This window comes from Hydra vulgaris, chromosome 02 (assembly GCF_038396675.1).
Source record: "Hydra vulgaris chromosome 02, alternate assembly HydraT2T_AEP".
Lineage (NCBI taxonomy): Eukaryota > Metazoa > Cnidaria > Hydrozoa > Anthoathecata > Hydridae > Hydra > Hydra vulgaris.
In genome coordinates this window covers 58,221,879-58,242,500 of record NC_088921.1, presented here as the reverse complement: position 1 = coordinate 58,242,500, position 20,622 = coordinate 58,221,879, and the positions used below count along the sequence as shown (strand labels likewise).

Below are 20,622 nucleotides of genomic sequence, written 5' to 3'. Positions count from 1 at the left end.
GGATTACAATGGTAATACTTTATATCTTTTAATTTATATCATTCGATCATAAACCTTGATCATTCAAACCTAAGCTTGCTTAATTTTTTTTGTTCTCAATGGTTATAACCATTGTATAAATACAAGTTCAAAATTATTTTAGTTTTAAATACGCACATACAGCAATGTTCATTATATTTCAAACTTTAGAAATCTCTAAGTTTTAGTCAATACTAAAACTCTATTTTTTGATCAATTATAATATTTTGATCATTTTGGGCTACAGAAGGGCCCTAATTTATTATGTTTTTTTAAAGCTTTCTAACTCTGTAAACACAAACCTTAATAAAGTAGTTGAGTCATCAGTAGGAAGTGACCAGGGCCCTGGTCCCGTCCCCGGCTAAAAATGAGACTTTTTGCAAACCTGGTCCTAGCAAAATTATAAGATTTAGCAGAGGTTGATAGCTGGGGATAGAAAAAAGTTTATAATACTTCATATATTATAATTTATACTTACTATATACATTACTATTTACTAAATACTGGCATATATTTATATATTTTTAAACTCTAATTTTCTTCCAACAAGATCGCAAGCAACCACTATTAAGTTATGAGTTACTTTAAAATAGAGAATAAATTAAAATACTAGGATACATTTAACTGAAGACTTGAAAAGTTGTATAAAAAATTGTAGGTTGTATAAAAAAAAGGAAAACATGAAGATGAGTAAGAGTTATAAAGTTTTTTTTGATGTTAAAGGAAAAAAACTGGGTTAATAAAAGTTTTTATAGCATGAAGGGACATATACAGTAAAAGGGTGCAACTTGTTGAATAAGAAACCAAGCAAGAATGAGTTTCGGTTTATTGTAATAGAGTTGATAGCTTGTTTGAGCAGTGACTATGATAGTATTTGTAGAAAAAAAAGAAATGCAACCTTACAATAATGGGAGAGTGGCTCAAGCTTGGCGGATAAACCAGGTTTAATTACATTTACAATGTGCTTTTAGACTTTGTCTGAGAGTAAGAGGGTTGTTATTTGTCAATATAGGAATTCCAACAATATTGCAATATTTCTTTGCGGTAAATAAATGAGTTTTGTTGTCTAACAAAAAATGTGGATTTTGAGTCCAGAATTTAAATCCATAAGCCACTGCAAGCCTTAGGCTGTTACAGATGAGAGATCAGATTAAAAATCGGCTGCTTGTTTTAAGCCATCAAAAAGTGATGATTTTATGTCAAGACAAGAGTATAAAGTTGAGTCATCAGCAAATTGAGCCACTTTAGAATTTTCATGAAGATCGATATTGTAGATAAAAAACAATAAAGGAGCAAGGATTTAAGGGTACCACAAGATATCTTGTGGTACCCTTAAAGTTACTTGAAATAAAGAAGAGTGTAGGCCTTCAAGAATAACTTTAATACTGCAGTTAGGAAGAAACAATTTAATAATCTCAACACTTTTATGTAAAGAAACTAATAAAATTTGTTGGAGAGGTCAAAGTGTTTTCTAAAATTAGAACCAGTTATTTAGCTCTTTTTAAAAGTTTAGCAGAAATTGAAGAGAGTTTTGGAGAACACTTTTTTAAAACTATCATGAAAATCTTGTCTGTACCACAAACTGTAGAAGTGTTTAATTGAGAATTTAATAACTTTAGCATTATAAGCCAAAGTGATTTGGATGTTTAACAATGGGTTAATCTGTTTAACATAAATTAATACAACATAAATTTTAAGTTAAAAAATATATACTTTAGGATGTATTAACCCTGCCCCAACCTTAGCTATATTTTATCAAACCCGGCTCTGGTCAAATATCAACCCGGGTTGCTTACTAGTCACTAGTAACTTATCAGGCACATTTTCAGTATTCTGAGATGTTTTACTTAAGTAAAAAAGTAAATACTCTTCAATAAAAATAAACCTTTTACCTATTTGTCAGTCAATGTAGCAGAACTCCTCGCATGTTCTACTTGATTTTCAGTCAATGTAGCAACACTCCCTGCATATTTTTCCTATTTTTTGCATATTTTTCCTAGCAACACTCCTTGCATGTTCTACCTATTTGTCACTCGATATATGAAACAGTAAAAAAGTTCAAACAAAGACATTTAAAATGATTTTATTTCTATTGGATAAATAAAAAACATTCTAGTCTATTAAATTGCGTTTTTGTGGTTTTTTAAAAAACTATAAAATTTAATTAGTTTCCTCATATATATATATATATATATATATATATATATATATATATATATATATATATATATATATATATATATATATATTTATATATATATATATATATATATATATATATATATATATATATATATATATATATATATATATATATATATATTAGGGGTATTCAAAAAAAGTGAATTTTTAAATCTAAAAAACCATACCCCCTGAATTTGGGGCAAATATATAAAAAATGAGCCTCACAAAGTTTGAGCGCTGTCTGTTCACTTCTGACCCCCCTCAAGCTAATAATTTTTAATTTTTATAAACAAGAATTTTATAAAATTTGTCATGTTCGAGAGATAAAAAATTGGTCAATTGATATATCCATAAAATTGCCTAAAAATAAAATGTTTTGCCCATTTTTCCAGGGTCAAACCGATACACTTTTTTAAAAACTCAACTTTTCAACCAATTCCAAATAAATATTTAGGCCTTTTAGAGTTCATAGATGAAAAAATTGGTGTTTTATTTTAATGTTTAAAGTCCCTGCTTTTTGGTTAAAAAAGTGGGGGTTATGTGGCACAATATGCAAAAGCGGGGACCTTGAAAATGAGTTTCAAAAAAATTTTTTCAACATAAAATCATTTTTATCCAACCAATCAATTAACCCAGGTGGTTGGGATTTAATTTGAAAAAATTGTTGCAAAATGATGCAATTATATATTTTATATATATTATATATTTTACATATATATATATATATATATATATATATATATATATATATATATATATATATATATATATATATATATATATATATTTATATTATATATATTTTTTATATTATATATATATATTATATTTATATATGTATATATATATGTATATATATATGTATATATATATATATACATGTATATATATGTATATATATGTGTGTGTGTGTGTGTGTATATATATATATATATATTATATATATATATATATATATATATATATATATATATATATATATATATATATATATAATTAAAAACGAAAAAGAAAAAACTTTTATTATATAACTTTAAGTTTCATGCCTAATGGCAATTCTCAGCCATATATTACAAAATTAAATGTTAAAATTACAATTAGAATTACAGTGGCATGAGTTCTAACGACTCCATGGAAACAAAGTTTTAAAAGTTTTAAAAGTGTAATGTGACATAAACCAACCAGAATCAATCTTCGGTATTAAATGAGGAAATAAGTAATTTATTTTTGTACCTACACTTCGAGATTGTTTCACTCCTTGTATTAAGTAGGTTATCTCCTTTATACATCAAAATTTGAAACTTCTTGTTCAAACAGAGGTTACAAACTCTTGATGCTGGGTTGTATGGTTTGCATTGTTTAACAATCTGACAAAAGGTGTAAAGTTTTTTTCTTTTAATTTCCATACTTCTTTAGATAACTCTGTATCATTCTTATATCTAATTGCATTAAAGGATTTTAAGTGGTTTGCATACCGAACTTTAAAAGATGTTTCGCTGAGTCCAAAATACACTTTTTCTTTGTATTCCGGATTGTTTGAATAAATGATGGCCTGATAAACAATGTTGTTGGAAAGGCAATGATTGTTCATTGAACATTTGGATTTATTAATGCAGTTGCATTTCATTTCATTAATTTTTGCCTGCTTAAGTAAAATGCTTTTATTGTGAGAGTTGATAATGGATTTTATGTTTGGCATGCAGGAATAACTTATTTTGACTGTATTTCTATTAAATATTTTACGAACTCTGTGGTTAAATGGAAAGTGGGCGTCAATGAGGTTCAAAAAGCATTTATCTATTTTTGTTACAACATTTGCACTGAAAGGAGGGTTATACCAAGTTATCTTGTATTTATGATTGCTGCTTGTTGATTTTATACTTGGATGTTATGCAAGCTCGCAATTGTATCCTGATTTTTTCAAGGCTTCTTGATAAGGAGGAACACTTTCTTTAAAAATCAATTCACTGGACGATGCTGCTGATAATCTTAATTCAATAGACTTAGGAATACTTTTTATTATGCTCGGTGGATGATTAGAACTAATATGTATAAAATTCAGTATATTATCTGGTTTGCGGTATGGCTGAAAAGAACCATCGTTAAGGTTTAGCGTTAAATTGAAATTGTTAACTATTTTCAAATTACATTTAATAGAGATTAGAAGATTGTTATTTTAAAAATTTGTACAAAATGTTTCTTTATCGTCTCCGTTTCCTGACCACTTTTGTTCCTAAACATAACTAATCTATCATCTCGATATATTCCGAAATTGCTTTTACTGGAAAACTGCAAGATTTGATGTAAAACCCAACTAATTCGCAAATCTCTGCGACATCAAAGGCCCCTATAGCAACATCGAATAATCCTCCCTTTTTCTTAATCCAAGCAGTTCCACTGCTAAATAATAATAATTTTCTTGCATGGTGTATGAAACTCTTTTGTTCACTATTTATTTTTGTATGTTGTTCTGCAAAAGTTATAGCATTTTTAAGTGGGTTTTCATTAATCGATGGATAAAAATCGCTATGTTTTGAAATTTATATATAATCAAAATTAATTTCCAAAATATTTAGCACTTTTCAACGAACAAGAGTTTTGTATTATTTTAATACAACACTACATCAAACATTATATATATATATATATATATATATATATATATATATATATATATATATATATATATATATATATATATATATATATATATATATATTCTTTGAAAATCATTTTCTTGTTATATAATAAAATGTAGTTAGAATTCAATAAATATGGCTGCGTATAAACTTTTTTGAAAAAATATTTATTTGTTTTTTTGTTTTTTATTTTAATATATATTATTCGATATTTCGCTGATCTATTGTGATCAGCGTCATCAGGTATAATAAAAATCGTTATAAAGAAAATTGTTATAATAAAAACAAAGCATTACAAAGGTAACATTAAAAAGAGCATGAGAAAATATAAAATAGGATTAAATGTTGACGTCAGATAATCTAATAAAAAATGGCCCCCAGGTTTTTGTTGTCACCTTATCACCATCATCCCTATTAATAATATTTTTGCCATTTCCCAACTCTTGTCAACATTTAATCCTACCTTTTATTTTCTCATGTTCTTTTTAATGTTATTTTTTTAATGTTTTGTTTTTATTATAACAATTTTCTTTGGAACCATTTTTATTTATTATACCTGATGACGCTGATCACAACAGATCAGCAAAAAACCAAATAATATATATTAAAAAAAAAACAAATATATATTTATAAGTTTATACGCAGCTGTATTTGTTGAGTTTTAATTATATATATATATATATATATATATATATATATATATATATATATATATATATATATATATATATATATATATATATATATATATATATATATATATATATATATATATATATATATATATATTGTTTGAGGTCGGCAAAAATTGCCAAATTCGATGTTTCATGGTAAAACCTTTGTATCAAATTTTTTTTGCTGACCTGATGTCAACCTCTAAAAGACTGAGTTTGGCAAATTATTGCCGACCTCAATTTTCCTAATTCCGAGGGTTGTGTATATATATATATATATATATATATATATATATATTTATGTATGTATATGTAAATTATATATTTATATATATATATACATATATATATATACATATATATATACATATATATATATATATATATATATATATATATATACAGTGGTGTGAAAATTATTAAGACCATTGTTGAAAAAGTAAATTTTTTGAATATTTCCTTTAAAGACACGCACACAATGTCATAAAATGGGCATAGTTCAGTATTTTGTGGATGCTCCTCTAGCTGCAATAAGTTTTTCAACCCTCTTAGGCATTCCATCAATCAGTCTTGGACACATGTCTTGTATTTCTGGATCATGTGTCCAAACCTCTATGAGCGCCTCAATCAATGCGACTTTTGTTGTTGGTTTTCTGTCGGCAATTCTCTTTTTGACTATCATCCACAAGTTTTCTATCGGGTTCATATCAGGTGAATTACCAGTCCATGGTAGGATAGGAACATTATTACGATTCAAAAAGTTTGTAACAGAGAGTGCCCGATGACACGGTGCACCGTCTTGTTGGAAGATGAAATCACCATCAGGAAAATGAATTGGAAGTTGAGGTAGAAGGCTTTTCTCTAATATGTTGATGTATTGATGTTGATTCATTCTGCCTTCAACAATTCTAAGGGCTCCTACACCATGGGAACTTATCATTGACCATATCATTACTGAGGTAGGATGCTTGACGGTCTTTACCAGACATTGCGGATGAAATTCTTCCCCAGAACGACGGCGCACGTACTGACATTTATCATCGAGTATCTCGAACATAGACTCGTCACTAAAGCAAACCTAAAAATACAAACACACTGTAAAAGCCTTGAGCTTACATTAGATTAACATCCTGTAATCACTGGTTACATGTTCAATTCATTTTGAATTCATGCAATAAACATAGCCATTGCTACAATGTTCGATACATAAAACAATTGCACTAGTGGGTAATGATATTAAACATCATTATTATATGAAAAAATATGTTACATTTTGCTTCAACTTAAAGTACATGATTGTAAGCTCTTATATAAAAAATGGTAAAGGGTAAAATACCTTTCTCCATTGTTCTGTGGTCCAATCTTTGTGATCCATGGCCCATTGCAGCCGTCGCATTTGTTGAGCATTGGTCAAGAGCGGTTTTTTGCGCGGTCGACGTGCTACAAATCCATCTTGTATCAGCCATCTCCGAACACAACTTGTTGAGACATTGATCTGGTGCTCCTGCAGCACACTCTGGAGCTGCTTGCTGGTCATTCTTCTATTTTTTCGAACGTTTGCAAGCAGAACCCTTCTTGCACGTGGCGTCATGACTGGTTTTCGTCCTGAAGTGGAACGTCTTGGAGAGGATGTAAAACCAAAATCCAATCGTTTCTTGATGGTAAAAACTGCTGTTTTACTTAGTCCACATCTCTTGGCAATTTCCCGTTGTGAAAATGTTTCCAACTTTAATAATGCTTCAACTTTGCCTCGCTTTCTGGGACTAGGGTCAGCAACTTTACCCATATTTTGAAAATATAATATAATCTGACAAAAAAAAATGCTTAAATAATCAAAATCACATATTTAAAATCAGAAAAATATTAAACTGTATCACTAACAACAGCAATAATCTAACAAAAATCACTTATAGTTCGTTTGAACCATACATATTCACTTGTCTGCAACTTACATTTCACAAGGCAAAATATACCAAATGTTTACTAAAACACATAACTCTACAATAAAAGTTAATAAATTAAAATTAAAATTAATAATTTCAATACTCAGCCACACCCACAGCACGTTTATAATAAAATAAAGTAGTGCTGCAACTTTTTTAGAATCTAAAAAGTGGTATAAACTAAAAAAAAAGCTTTTTTTCTTGGTGGTCTTAATATTTTTCACACCACTGTGTATATATATATATATATATATATATATATATATATATATATATATATATATATATATATATATATATATATATATATATATATATATATATATATATATATATATATATATATACACATATATATACATATGTATGTATATATATATATATATATATATATGTATGTGTATATATATATATATATATATATATACACATATATAAATAAGTAAGTTTAATTTTGCTGTGAGCATATATTCAGCAAGAGTGCAAGAGTGGTCGATGAATGATATCAGAGCTATATAATTGATTTTTTGACGAGATAAAAATCATGTAGTTATTTTTATTTAATCTCGTCAAAAAATCAATTATATACATATATACATATATATATATATATATATATATATATATATATATATATATATATATATATGTATATATATATATATATATATATATATATATATACATATATATAAATGTATACATATATATATATATTTATATGTATATATATATGTATATATATATATATATTTTTATATATATATATGAATGTATATATATATTTTTATATATATATATATGTATGTATATATATATATATTTATATATATATATATATATATGTATGTATATATAGATATCTATGTGTATTTAAGTCGTCCGTCAATCGTTATCTTGCTCTACAATCTTCATCTTTTCTCTTTCAGTAACTTCCAACTTTAATTAGTGGCTGCTTGCAGCCTTGTTGGAAGCGAAGATGTTTAAATAAAAAATGTATGTATATATATTTATAAAGAGACATATTAATTATATTTTATATATATTTACTTATTTTACCATAATTATATTTACAGAAACACATTTTTTATTGGTATATTTTTTTAATTTTCACTATAGATTTTGTTAATTGATTTTAAATTTTTTGTTCTAGGTCTTTTGCATGTAAAAAAACTTGCGCATTTAAATTGCATTTCTGGATATGATATAAATACATCTGATTTGGCTTTTAAATTAAAAAGAAAGAGATTCTCCATTGAGGTAATTTTAAATTATACTTTTGTGCATATATTGATAAAAATGTGCTTATCTGTTCATGAAGTAAACAGTTATGACCCCATATTGAATTATATAGGGACTTTTGGGTTTTGGCACTTAGTATCTAAATACAAAAGATATAGTAAGAGTGAAAAAAAAGTTTGAAATTTTTTTTTTTAAATGTTCTGGAATAAAGTGCACATTTTAAAAGTTAAAATGAGCAATTTAGTGCATTATTTTAGTCTATTAAAATGCATGCATATAAATTTTTATTCATATGTATGTTATTGTATGTGCATTTAGATTTGCACTGTCTTAATGTATTTTGCATTCTTTAATTTTTAAAATGTTTTTTAAATCCAGACAGCTTTCTAGTTATATATAACAAAGCCTTCATAGCTATATCAGTATGACTTCACCAATGATAATTCATGCAAGACTAAGTACACAAAGATATTTATATATAAAAATTTATACATGTGTGTTTGTATTTATGTGTTTTATGTACAATATTTTGGTTCTCTTTGCCATAAAACATTAGTCAGAATTTTAATTCTAAAAATTTGCTTATAGAAACTTCACTTACCACCAAACATCAGTGAAACAGCAAATCGCTCGGAGACTAAACCAAATATAAAGACTTCCATTTGTAGTTCAACCACGCATGCTAATAACCCACTGGATTTTTGATAGAGTTTCCTGTTGGTTTTCTGAAGTTTTAATTAAATTCTTCTAAGATTTGCTTAACAAGATGTGAATTGTTATTCAACATTGCTGAATATATACTCTAAATACTTAATCCATACTCTAATAAATAATATTAAAAGTTATAAACATTATTTTATATATAAATATATATGTGTGTGTGTCTATATATATATATATATATATATATATATATATATATATATATATATATATATATATATATATATATATATATATATATATATATATATATATATATATATATACATACGCCCCACAGCTTATATGAATAGTTTGTGTGTGTGTATATAAACATATATATATATAAACACATATACACACCACATTTTATATGAATAACCATGCAATGCAATTATGATGCAAGGCTGTGCAATATTACAATATTTATTTTTAATGCAAATAAAAATATGCCAATATTTATGTTATATGTTTGTTAATATTTATATATGTAAATAGATGAATACAAATAGCGTTTCAATATATAGTTCAAAATAATACAGTATGCTCAAAATATTATAATCTCATTTTAATATATTTGATAAATACAAATTATTTTACAAATGTGCTACATATTTCAGTTAAAAATTTTGCAGCATTTTCTTCATGTTACTATGGGATTTTTGCTGACTGCATGTTAAATGTTATGAGATTGAGTACATGATAATTGGTATTTATATTTTCCTAATTTTATTTATAAATGCATTTAACTTTTAAAGTTTTTTTTTTTAATTTTAATATCATTTTAATTGCTTTTATTTTTAGATTAAATTTTGTGTAATGCAACAGTTTATTAGCTCTTTTTTAAAAACTACTGGTGATGCATCTATTGTTATTAAATCATCAATTGCTGCCATCTTTTTTTCATATATATTAGCACTTATACCTGGTGTGTATGGGGCTTTATCTATTACTCCATCACTGTAAGATATCAACTAGTGAAAATGCATTTTTTTAATATGTAACATATTAACTATATTTAAACAACAATTAGTTAAAAATCACATTAAACTGATTAAAAAACACATTAAACATAAGACATTAGAAGCTCAAGTTGACAAGTGTTTTTTCTTTACTAATTTATTACTGCTCTGTTCTTTTAGAACATTGAGCAATTTTTTTGGTAAATACACTAACATATTTGACATATACATACATACATACATACATACATACATACATACATACATACATACATACATACATACATACATACATACATACATACATACATACATACATACATACATACATACATACATGCATGCATACATACATACATACATACTATAGCATACATACATACATACATTCATGCATACATACATACATACATACATACATACATACTATAGCGTATATAGATATACATTTGGTGACATTTTTGCTTACCTAATTCCATAGAGTTTTTTGGGAAAACCAATTTGTAGCATAGTAAAAAGTGAAAATTTGCATTTTATTTCATTGCATAAGTTTTAATTAAATGCATAAACTTTAATTGCATAAATTTTATTTAATTACTTGTAATCCAAAATCATAACTAATGCACCAAAGAAATCTATAAAAGTAAATTATAAATTTCATTAGATTTTTTACTAGGTAAGAAATTAGATTTTTTTTTTATAACGTTAGAAATTAGATTTGTTTTTGAATAAATTTTGTTAATTTTACTTTATTTTATTTTTTTCTTGTTTTTTTTTTTTTTTTAAATTTAAAAAAAAGGAAGTAATGTATGATTTTTACAAATTTAGTTTACTCCCGCCCAACTTTCAACTATGGACACTAATAACTGGGATACTAGTAGAAGCGAGCCTTTTTAATGTATGATTTTATGTTTTAAAAAATATATTAATATATTTAAATTATTATTAGATATTGAAATTATTTATTATAAATTAAATAGTATGCTGAAATTAGTTATTATTTATTGTTTGCATTAAATTTTAAAAAAACTTTTATTATTTTATGTTTTGTTATATTATTAATTATTTTTATTGCTTTTGTTTTGTTATTTTTTTTAGTTCTAGTTTGAAATTTTTTGTTTAAAAGTAGACAAATAATGAAAAAAATTTATAATCTTATACAATTATTTTTGTTATTAGTGTGTTATTTTTTTTTTGTAGGTTATATTTGATATACCTATTCTTTTTTATTGTGGCAAATTTATTGAACCATTATGGGGAGCACTGGAATTATTGGTAAAACAAGTTGTTTTAAAAATCATATTATTCAAGTTGCTATTAGTTTTGTGCTTTTGATTATTTAAACATTGTTATAATTGTTGTTGTTGTTGTTCTTGTTATTGTTTTTGTTATTATTATATTTATTAAGCTATGTCAATTTCATTAATTTTATAAAAGATATGGTATACATTACCATGTTTATTATTTTTTATAAAATGAATTTTTATTTTAGCCAATTTTTAAATTTATTTATTATTTATTAATTAAAAATTTTTAGTACCTTTTCTTTCCAGAAATATATTGCTCTAACAGGCATAGGAACAGCATTACTTACATCTTTAGTCTCACTTGCTGCATACGCAAGCACACAAAATTATGATTTGTGGTAAGTTTTTTTGTTTTTAAGGATTATTTGTTTTTAATTGTGGAAATTTTTCCTTTATATTGTGAAACTAATTTTTGTTTTCAGAAAATAGTGAAGAAAGGTTTATGTGGATGATTTAGATATTTTAAGGAATCAATGTTAAGAAAATATACAATAAATGTTATAATAGTTGCTATGTTATTTTTTTTTAATAAATCAAATAAGAATGTGGGTTTTATTACTCCTGCTACTCTTGCCATATATATTTCTAATAATATATATATTTTCTTTAGGTCAGTTCAGTTTTCTGGTGGAGCTGGTGTTATTGGAGGATTGATAGTTGCCTTTAAACAGATAATCCCAGATCAAAAAGTAAATCTAAAGTTGAAAGAAATTTATGTACACGTAAGTAGTTTGTGCTTTTGATTGGTTTATCTTTTATGTACATGTGAGTAGTTTCTGCCTTTAATTGGTTTATATTTTATGCACCTGTGATTAGTTTCTACTTTTGATTGGTTTATATTTTATTTACATGTGAGTAGTTTCTGCTCTTAATTGGTTTATATTTTATGTATATAGAAATAGTAGTTTCTGCTTTAAATTTAGCTCTGGGATTAAAAAAGAATTATTTTTTTATATATATTTATTTATATAATTGTTATTTTACTTTTTTTATTTGAATGGTTACTATTATTAATATTTTATTACCTATTAATTATATAATAATTATTATTTATTTTGGATAATAACCATATTATTAGTAATACATTTAATTACCTTAATATAATCAACATAGTGTTAATTTGTATGTATTATACTCAACAATTGTGCATGGTTTAAAATAATATGGTTTTTGATTTAATTAGTCTTGTAAATTTTTGTATCAAACAAGTTTTTATGTAATAAGAATAAATTTACTAGTGTGTATGTTTTTTTAGGAATGCCCATTAATATGTGTGTTAATTTATGTATTCCTATCAGTTGTCAAAATTTTTTCATACACTCAACCAATAATGATGAGTTGTGGTATTATTGTTGGCTGGTCATATTTGCGCTTTTATCAACCACGTGGCAGAGGGATGCGTGGAGATATGAGTGAAAGTTTTGAGTTCGCATCGCTTTTGCCACCATTTTTAAGGTAAGCAATAAACATAAAAGTTTTATGTTAATTTTTATCAATACTATAACAAATTGATGTTTTTGGCATTATTAACATTATCATTATTGCTATTGTTGCTGTCGTTAATATTGTTTATACATATTTATTCTAATAGTAATTTTTTTTTTTTCACTATTCAAATAGTGTAAAGCAGTTTAAACAGTTTTGCTTTAAAAGAAATAGTATGAAAATAGTGAAAATTTAAATTAACACTTCTCTAATGTTCTTTTCGACTGAACTAAAATTAAATTCATTAATGTAAAAATTTATTTTAAATTGAATAAATTTAAATTATTTAAAATGAATAGTATAAAAAATGGTTGTCTGATGTTTAAGCAAGATTATCAAAATAATTTTTAATCCAAAAATATTTTTGTTTATATGTAATTTATTTTGAGCTAGATTATCAAAATAATATTTAGTCTCAAAATAAATGAATTTACGTGTAATTTATTTTTCATCGAGTACCAAGTAATTAAACACTTCTTTGAACTAATATTTAAAAAACAATAAAAAAGCTCAGCAAATATACCTTTAAAAAATCAAGTAAATGTTCATGTTAAAATAAAATATTAACTTAATTTTAATTATAGAATTATTTTAATTATAATTTAATTTTAAAAATTAAAATATTAACCAATCGTTTGAATAATTAGTTAAGAACCAACATGCTTTGAAGAAATGAAGTAACTTTGAGAATACTTGAGAATGATTTTTTTAAATTTAAATTGAAAAAAAACCACTAATAGATATAAAACAACGATACAAAGTAATATTTACAACCACTCTGTGTAGTTAAGGCGATTTACAAATTATTCGAATTCCTTTATTTGGAATTAGCATGGTTTTATCAGCGTATTATTTCCAAACAAGAGCTTTAAAAGGTATAGTTTTTTTTTGCTTCAGGTTTTTTTAACCCATATGTGGCTAGCGTCAGTTTAAACTGACAGTCACATTATCCGATTTAATTTGCAAAATAACAAACATTCTTTGCATTTTTCGTAATAATTATGTCATGTGTGAATGTATGATGCTGATAATAAAGTAAACTGCATTAACTTATTTTAATTTTTGCTCAGTTGACACACTTTAGTAGCGTTGATTAATATTTTTCGAACATGAGTGTTTCATCAAGGAAAAGGTATGCATATATGTTTTGTTTTTAGTTGAAATATAGATTAAATATATTGTTAAATATCGTTTTAACATTTGAATATTCGGTATAGTCAACAAAGCTAGTCTTCTTAAATTTTTATGCGATTTCTGTGCGTCAGATTAAACTGACACTAGCCGCAGGAGGGTACAGGTTTTCAAACAGTTTATTCACCTCGGAATAGAAGGCATTTTCATCAGTTTGTAGACACTGTATGACTCCTTGTAAATATATGAGCCTTATCTAATACAAAATAATTAAACTACAGCAGTCTGGGATTTATTTAAGTTACTGTGACCCACCTTATTTCCCTTCTGAGTTCTTATATTTGAAGGTTGAGAGTTGTTTATTGTTAATTTTTATTATTATTTTACTGCTATTTTATAATGACGTAATTTGTGGGAATACTTTGACGTCATTTCAACATCAGACCAAATAAATAAGTAATAACTAATTTCATATATTTTGCAGGTACCGGCTTCATGAGGTGCTACAATTGCTAGAAGATACAGACGATGAATATCTTCAGAGCGCCGAAATATCAATTGTTCCTCCAATAACCTCTGGTGCAGACACTGACGAAGATTCTGGTGATGAGAATGAGGTGTGTGGAGATTTAAACAGTCTCAATCGTAATCAACTTCTGGCGGAAGCGACGATGAAACTACGAAGACCCAATGGAACTGATGTTATTGGAATGGTAGAGTCGGACGGTGCAGAAGACACTGCAGAGGAGGACAATGCAGAAAATAATACACAGGACACTGCAGATGATATAGTGGAACAGGGTCCGCAGCACAAGAGAACAAAGAAACAAGTTCCGTATAAACCGTCATGGGTCAAAAGCAACTTCAAGGAGGCCGTCAGAAAGGAAAAGTTTCCATGGACCATACCCCCACCTAAAGTAGAAAACCATCTGTCACCAGTGTCATTATTTGAGTTGTTCATGACACCAGAAATAATGCACAGAATATGCAACGAAAGCAAAGAATACGCTGCTCAAAAAGGCCATGACAATTTTGATCTGGACATTACATCACTCAAGCTTTTCCTATCGATTCTTCTAATAAGCGGCTCTGCTCCTCTGCCTCGTCGCCCTATGTATTGGGAAACTGCGGGGGATGTACACGATTCCATGGTGTCGGCCGCTATGTCACGCAATAAATTCAGATCCATAATGAGTAATATACATTTTGCCAATAACAACGAACTTGATATGACTGACAGGTTTGCCAAAGTCCGCCCTCTTAGTCCATCAATGCTGCTTGCCTGGCAAACTTTCAGCCTGAACAAATCATCAGCATCGACGAAAGTATGATCTCTTATTACGGAAAACACGGTGCAAAGCAATACATCCATGGCAAACCCATCAAGTTCGGGTATAAGATGTGGGTGGCAGCAACTCGTTTGGGATATGTAATCAATTTCTACCCATATCAAGGTGCTGGCACGACAGATAAAGATCTGGGCCTCGGTGGATCGGTGGTGGTCAAACTCACAAAAGATTTACCAAAACGTGACGGTAATTTCTTTCACATTGTGTTTCACAACCTCTTTACCAGCCCACGACTTTTGCGCTTACTAGCGGATAGAGGAATGGCCGCCACGGGCACTCTCCGTTCTAACCGAACTGAAGATGCGCCATTGAAAAACATCAAAGCAATGAACAAGCTGCCTCGTGGCTCGCATGACGTTGCCCTGGATCAAAAGGCTAATGTATGCTTGGTACGCTGGCATGACAGTAAGGTTGTGACAGTCACATCAACTTACGCTGGTGTCGCACCATTTCGCAAAGCTAAGAGATCTTCATCAGCACAGAAGAAGCGCATAGACGTTGATCAGCCTTCAGTAATACAACTGTACAATTATGGGATGGGCGGTGTGGACCGCCTAGACCAAAATCTAGCTTGCTATATGATTCAGCACCGATCAAAGAAATGGTATTGGCCAATATTTAGATTTTGTGTTGATTTGGCCGTTCAGAACGCCTTCCAGCTGTACTGCATGCAGGAGAAAATACCTGGCGCCCCAGAGCATGATCTGCTGTCATTTCGACGTCAGATTGCACAAACCTATGTGCAGACACTATCAATGAAGAAGAATTCAGTGCCGTATCCGCCACCTCGTGTAGCAGTCGATCGACGAGTACTTACTGAAGTACGCACAGATGCTACAGATCACTGGATTGCTCAGGGTACACAGCGTCGATGTGTGGCACTCTGTTGCAAAGGCACATCAGTCTTCTACTGTGAGAAGTGCAATGTGGGACTGCATCCTGGTTGCTTTAAGGCATTCCACTGCAAATAACTGATGCCTGTTTTTGTCAATGAAATATAGTCTTTGCAACTTAACATTAATGTGACATTACAGTTATTATGTGCTATTTAAAAGTTCATGATATTTTTTGCATCCATTTCGTTGTTTCTGAACACTTTTGCGTCAAACGGGCAGTTTTCACTCGCTAGGTGGCCTTGTGAAATAATTAATAACAGTTATAAAACGTCACTGTGAGTTATGCTGCATCAGTTAACATTGCCATGTGATTCCTGGTTTCAGAGTTTGACTATTCTTTTTGTCATAGCCAAATATGACACGTGAGAAAACCTGTACCCTCCTGCAGCTAGCGTTAGTTTAAACTGACACCTATATTTTCACCTATATTCACTTAAGTATATAAAAAATTATGAAACAGTTGATGAATATTGATCATTTGGACCTAAATCACACCAAATAAAGACAAGAAACACATTTTAAAAATCATGGGTTTATATGGGTTAACATTTAAAGAAACTTTTCATTTTTTTATATAATTTTCAAAACCTTTTACTACCCGTAATAGTGAATCTAAAGAACACCAATTTGAAGTCTTCAGATCAATTCTGCTCATCGGCGTTAACATGAGTTTAGTTAAAATCTTTTGAAAAAGTTCCTTAATTTACTATCAATCCTAGTTCTAATCAGTTCTGACGTATACCAGCTATATATATTTGTCAAAACACAATATTTCTATTAATTTTCACAAAAAATACTTGAATTCCGACTAAAAAAGAGCTCTTAACTAAGAAAAATTGCCAATAAACGGTCAGAACAGATCATATTGTTAAACTATAATGTTCATTTCACCTTAAAAATGTATTTATTTAAAATCTTATTAAAATTTGGACAAGCGATTGTGACTTTAAGACGTTTTTTTTAAAAAAAAAAAGAATCTTCGGTCTTGGTTTTTTCGCTATAAAAATTTTTATTTTATGATACCGCAAAATTTATCATTTTAATTTTTTCCGTATTTTCATAATTCACAGACCTGATGATTTAACGGAAATATGTCGTAGTCAACAAAATATCATACAGACGCTATAATATTTTAAAACTGCCTTAACTACACCGAACAGGCCATTGTCAGAGAAATTTCAAATGACTCGCATTCTTACCTAATAGAATTGTATCTCAATGGAATGCCTTGCCTTTTTCTGTTATTTCTTCACATTCTGTAAATGAATTTAATAACAATTGCAATAGTTTTTGTAGACTATTTATAATAATAATAATAAAATATAAGACCTTTATAATATGTATAAAAATGTATTGAAAAATAAGTTTACAAAATATAAGAATCAAAAACTTTAAAAAATGTTCACTTTTAAACTAACGTTTTAAAAACGAACATCGAAAATTATCATGATAAATTTAATTTTTAACCTCTCAAAATCATTTCAATCAAGATTTGATTTATATATATATATATATATATATATATATATATATATATATATATATATATATATATATATATATATATATATATATAATATCTTTTTTTACATCAGTAATCTGAATTTAAATTTAATTTAAAGACAAAAAGTCACATTTTATTCAAAATTTAATTTTATGTTGATTTTTTTGCACTTTTTTTATGTTATGGTATGGGAACCGAAATATAATAAAAAATGTCTTTGTAAAAGATTTTTTAAAAACTTTTTTGAGTTTACTGCAGTGAAGTATTTAATGCAATAAATTTCATTATATTTATAGTTTGTATTAGCAACACATCAACACAAAATCCCATATATACCAGTTTAATGTTTGTAAATATTATTGAGTTAATTGTTTTCTGCAGCCAAACCTCAAATATGAAATCTTCACCTAAAAACCATATGATAGTCGCATCATGTTCTAATACCGTACAAGTTGATACCTGGCTAATGATATCCAGGTCAGAGCAGTAAGATTGTTTTAACCTTAAATATGAAACGGTTTATAAACATCTTAACTAAGTGTATAAAGTTAATACGTATGTACTCAACTGTGCGCACCTTTCTTGCGCTCTTGCGCAGAAAAACCAGTTTATGGTAACACTACACACATCCAACTTATATGCTCTAAAACTCGATACTAAATCATAAAATTTTTTCAAATGACAAATAAAAGAAAACATTATTTCTAATACTCCTAAAATATTCTAAACTAATCTCAGTATTGAATAAAAAAAAGATTTTTTAAATAGTCTCATAAAACTTAATGGATGACAAAGTTTATTATAGTTTTACACATGCTTTTTGGTAAGGAGACATGCGACATGTCTAACACCACTCCAAAGCAAAAAGTCTTCAAAGTTTATCATGGACTCCTATTATTAGGGGATAATGGTGTTGTTTAGTTTAACATATGCGATGAAATCAAAAGATCATTCTAACTTTAACAAGTTATAAACATTTCATTTAACAATTGAAATTCCGTAATTATTGGATATTATTTTCTTGCATTATATTATACACCTTTAGTTATTGCTTTGTATTTAGATTTCCGGTTCGATTTCTATCGAACAATTTGTTTCGTTTAATGGTAAAGATTGGAATTTGTACAAATCCTGTCAAAACTTATGATGTTGGAGCTCCATCTAGTATAACTATAAGTTTACCTGGTAGCGATCCAGTAGATGCCGAACGAAGAAGGTTTTCATTTGATGAGCTACCTATTAAAAATATATGTTTTCATACACTATTGCCATTAACTACTAACTTTTCTAATTTTATTTTCTAGTTTATGTTTGTTTTTTATTTAGAAAAAAAGCTTTGCGAGCTTTGAATGAGCGTTTGGTGAAGATGAAAAAAACATCACCAGACAGCGAAGACAGTTGGCCTACTATAGAAGATGAAATTAAAAAGACGGATCTTTTAAACGAATCCTCTTCAAAAATAGACATTACTATCGAAGATAATCGAGGAAAATTAGAGGAAGGAGTTGAGTACACTCAATAAGACATTTTTTGAATTCATGGTTATATTTATCATTGTTGCGCATTTTCTTTCGTATACAAATAATCTGTACTGCATCATAATAGTTTATTAAATAATTTGCCCGATGCACCTATTAAGTCCGTTGCGTACTGTAAATTCCATTTAATATCCAAACTTTAATCTTAGAATAGTTTGTAGGGTAAAGTTTTAAAATTTTTAATGTTTACATCGCACTTTGTGCCAAAGAGGAGTTTGATTTTTTTTAATTTATTATTGTAATCCTTTTGTTTTGTTTTTGATCTTTATAAAAAAACATTAAAGTGCCTTGTCGGACAGAGCGAAGACGTGCGAAAATATTTTTTTCGCAAGTAAGATAAATTTCTCATTATAAACTTGTAAGTATAATTTATTTACCTTGTAAATATTATTTATTTACCTCGTAAATATTTTTTATTTACCTCGTAAATATTATTTATTTACCTTGTAAATATAATAACAGTTTAACAAAATGCTAAGTAATATAAAAAAATAACTAAAAAAAATTTTCAATTTACTTTTGTTTGATTAAGTATGTTACTAAAAATTTAAGTTGCCATTGTTACCAAAATATAAAAGCAATTAATGTCGTTGACTTTAAAGTTGGTAGCGTGAAAGTTATGATACAAAAAGATTTATCATTTAAAACGAGTTCAAACAACATTTCTGATGCGGCTATTAAAATCGTGCGTAGTATTTTGATAATCGCTAACTGTATATTGATTATTTGCAAATCGTACTAATTAAATTTTATATTAATAACTGATAAAAAGAAATTGCAGTTTTGTTTGTTGGATTAGATACATATACTATGTATATATATACATATATATACATACGCGGCCGTGGCGCAGTGGTTAGAGCGCTTGCTATATAAGCAGGAGATCCAGGTTCGAAACGACCTCTGGACATATTTACGCGTCACGGTAAGGAAGGAGGCGTGAACTTCCCGGTTAAATGCACTTCCGCGGTGCTCTGTGACAAATCCGTTAGGACTTCTTGGGGCACCTAAAAAAAAAAAAAAAAACAATAATATAGATATATATACT

The 20,622-nt window shown here is 27.5% G+C and overlaps 2 protein-coding genes across 3 annotated transcripts in view; both read left to right on the top strand.

The window, feature by feature from the left end:
• Window positions 1–9,514, top strand: part of LOC101241052 (elongator complex protein 4) — a 24,467-nt gene extending 14,953 nt beyond the window's left edge. Inside the window, exons 8-10 of the mRNA XM_065791504.1 lie at window positions 1–11; window positions 8,612–8,718; window positions 9,289–9,514. The exon at window positions 1–11 is cut by the window's left edge and continues 98 nt beyond it. Of these exons, the coding sequence (XP_065647576.1) occupies window positions 1–11; window positions 8,612–8,718; window positions 9,289–9,405 (235 nt within the window). The 3' untranslated portion in view covers window positions 9,406–9,514. The remainder of the gene's footprint in view (window positions 12–8,611; window positions 8,719–9,288) is intronic.
• Window positions 9,515–9,932: 418 nt separating this feature from the next.
• The window catches only part of LOC100203801 (transmembrane protein 115), a 78,593-nt gene continuing 67,903 nt past the window's right edge, over window positions 9,933–20,622 (top strand). The window contains exons 1-9 of one of the 2 annotated variants that reach the window (XM_065791505.1): window positions 9,933–10,111; window positions 10,207–10,364; window positions 11,193–11,262; window positions 11,565–11,639; window positions 11,918–12,009; window positions 12,282–12,393; window positions 12,927–13,126; window positions 19,100–19,252; window positions 19,363–19,638. In XM_065791505.1, coding sequence (XP_065647577.1) covers window positions 10,222–10,364; window positions 11,193–11,262; window positions 11,565–11,639; window positions 11,918–12,009; window positions 12,282–12,393; window positions 12,927–13,126; window positions 19,100–19,252; window positions 19,363–19,558 — 1,041 coding nt within the window. In that variant the 5' untranslated portion in view covers window positions 9,933–10,111; window positions 10,207–10,221 and the 3' untranslated portion in view covers window positions 19,559–19,638. Of the gene's footprint in view, window positions 10,112–10,206; window positions 10,365–11,192; window positions 11,263–11,564; window positions 11,640–11,917; window positions 12,010–12,281; window positions 12,394–12,926; window positions 13,127–19,099; window positions 19,253–19,362; window positions 19,639–20,622 lie in introns of those variants that run through there. The other variant, XM_065791506.1, reaches the window with a different exon arrangement.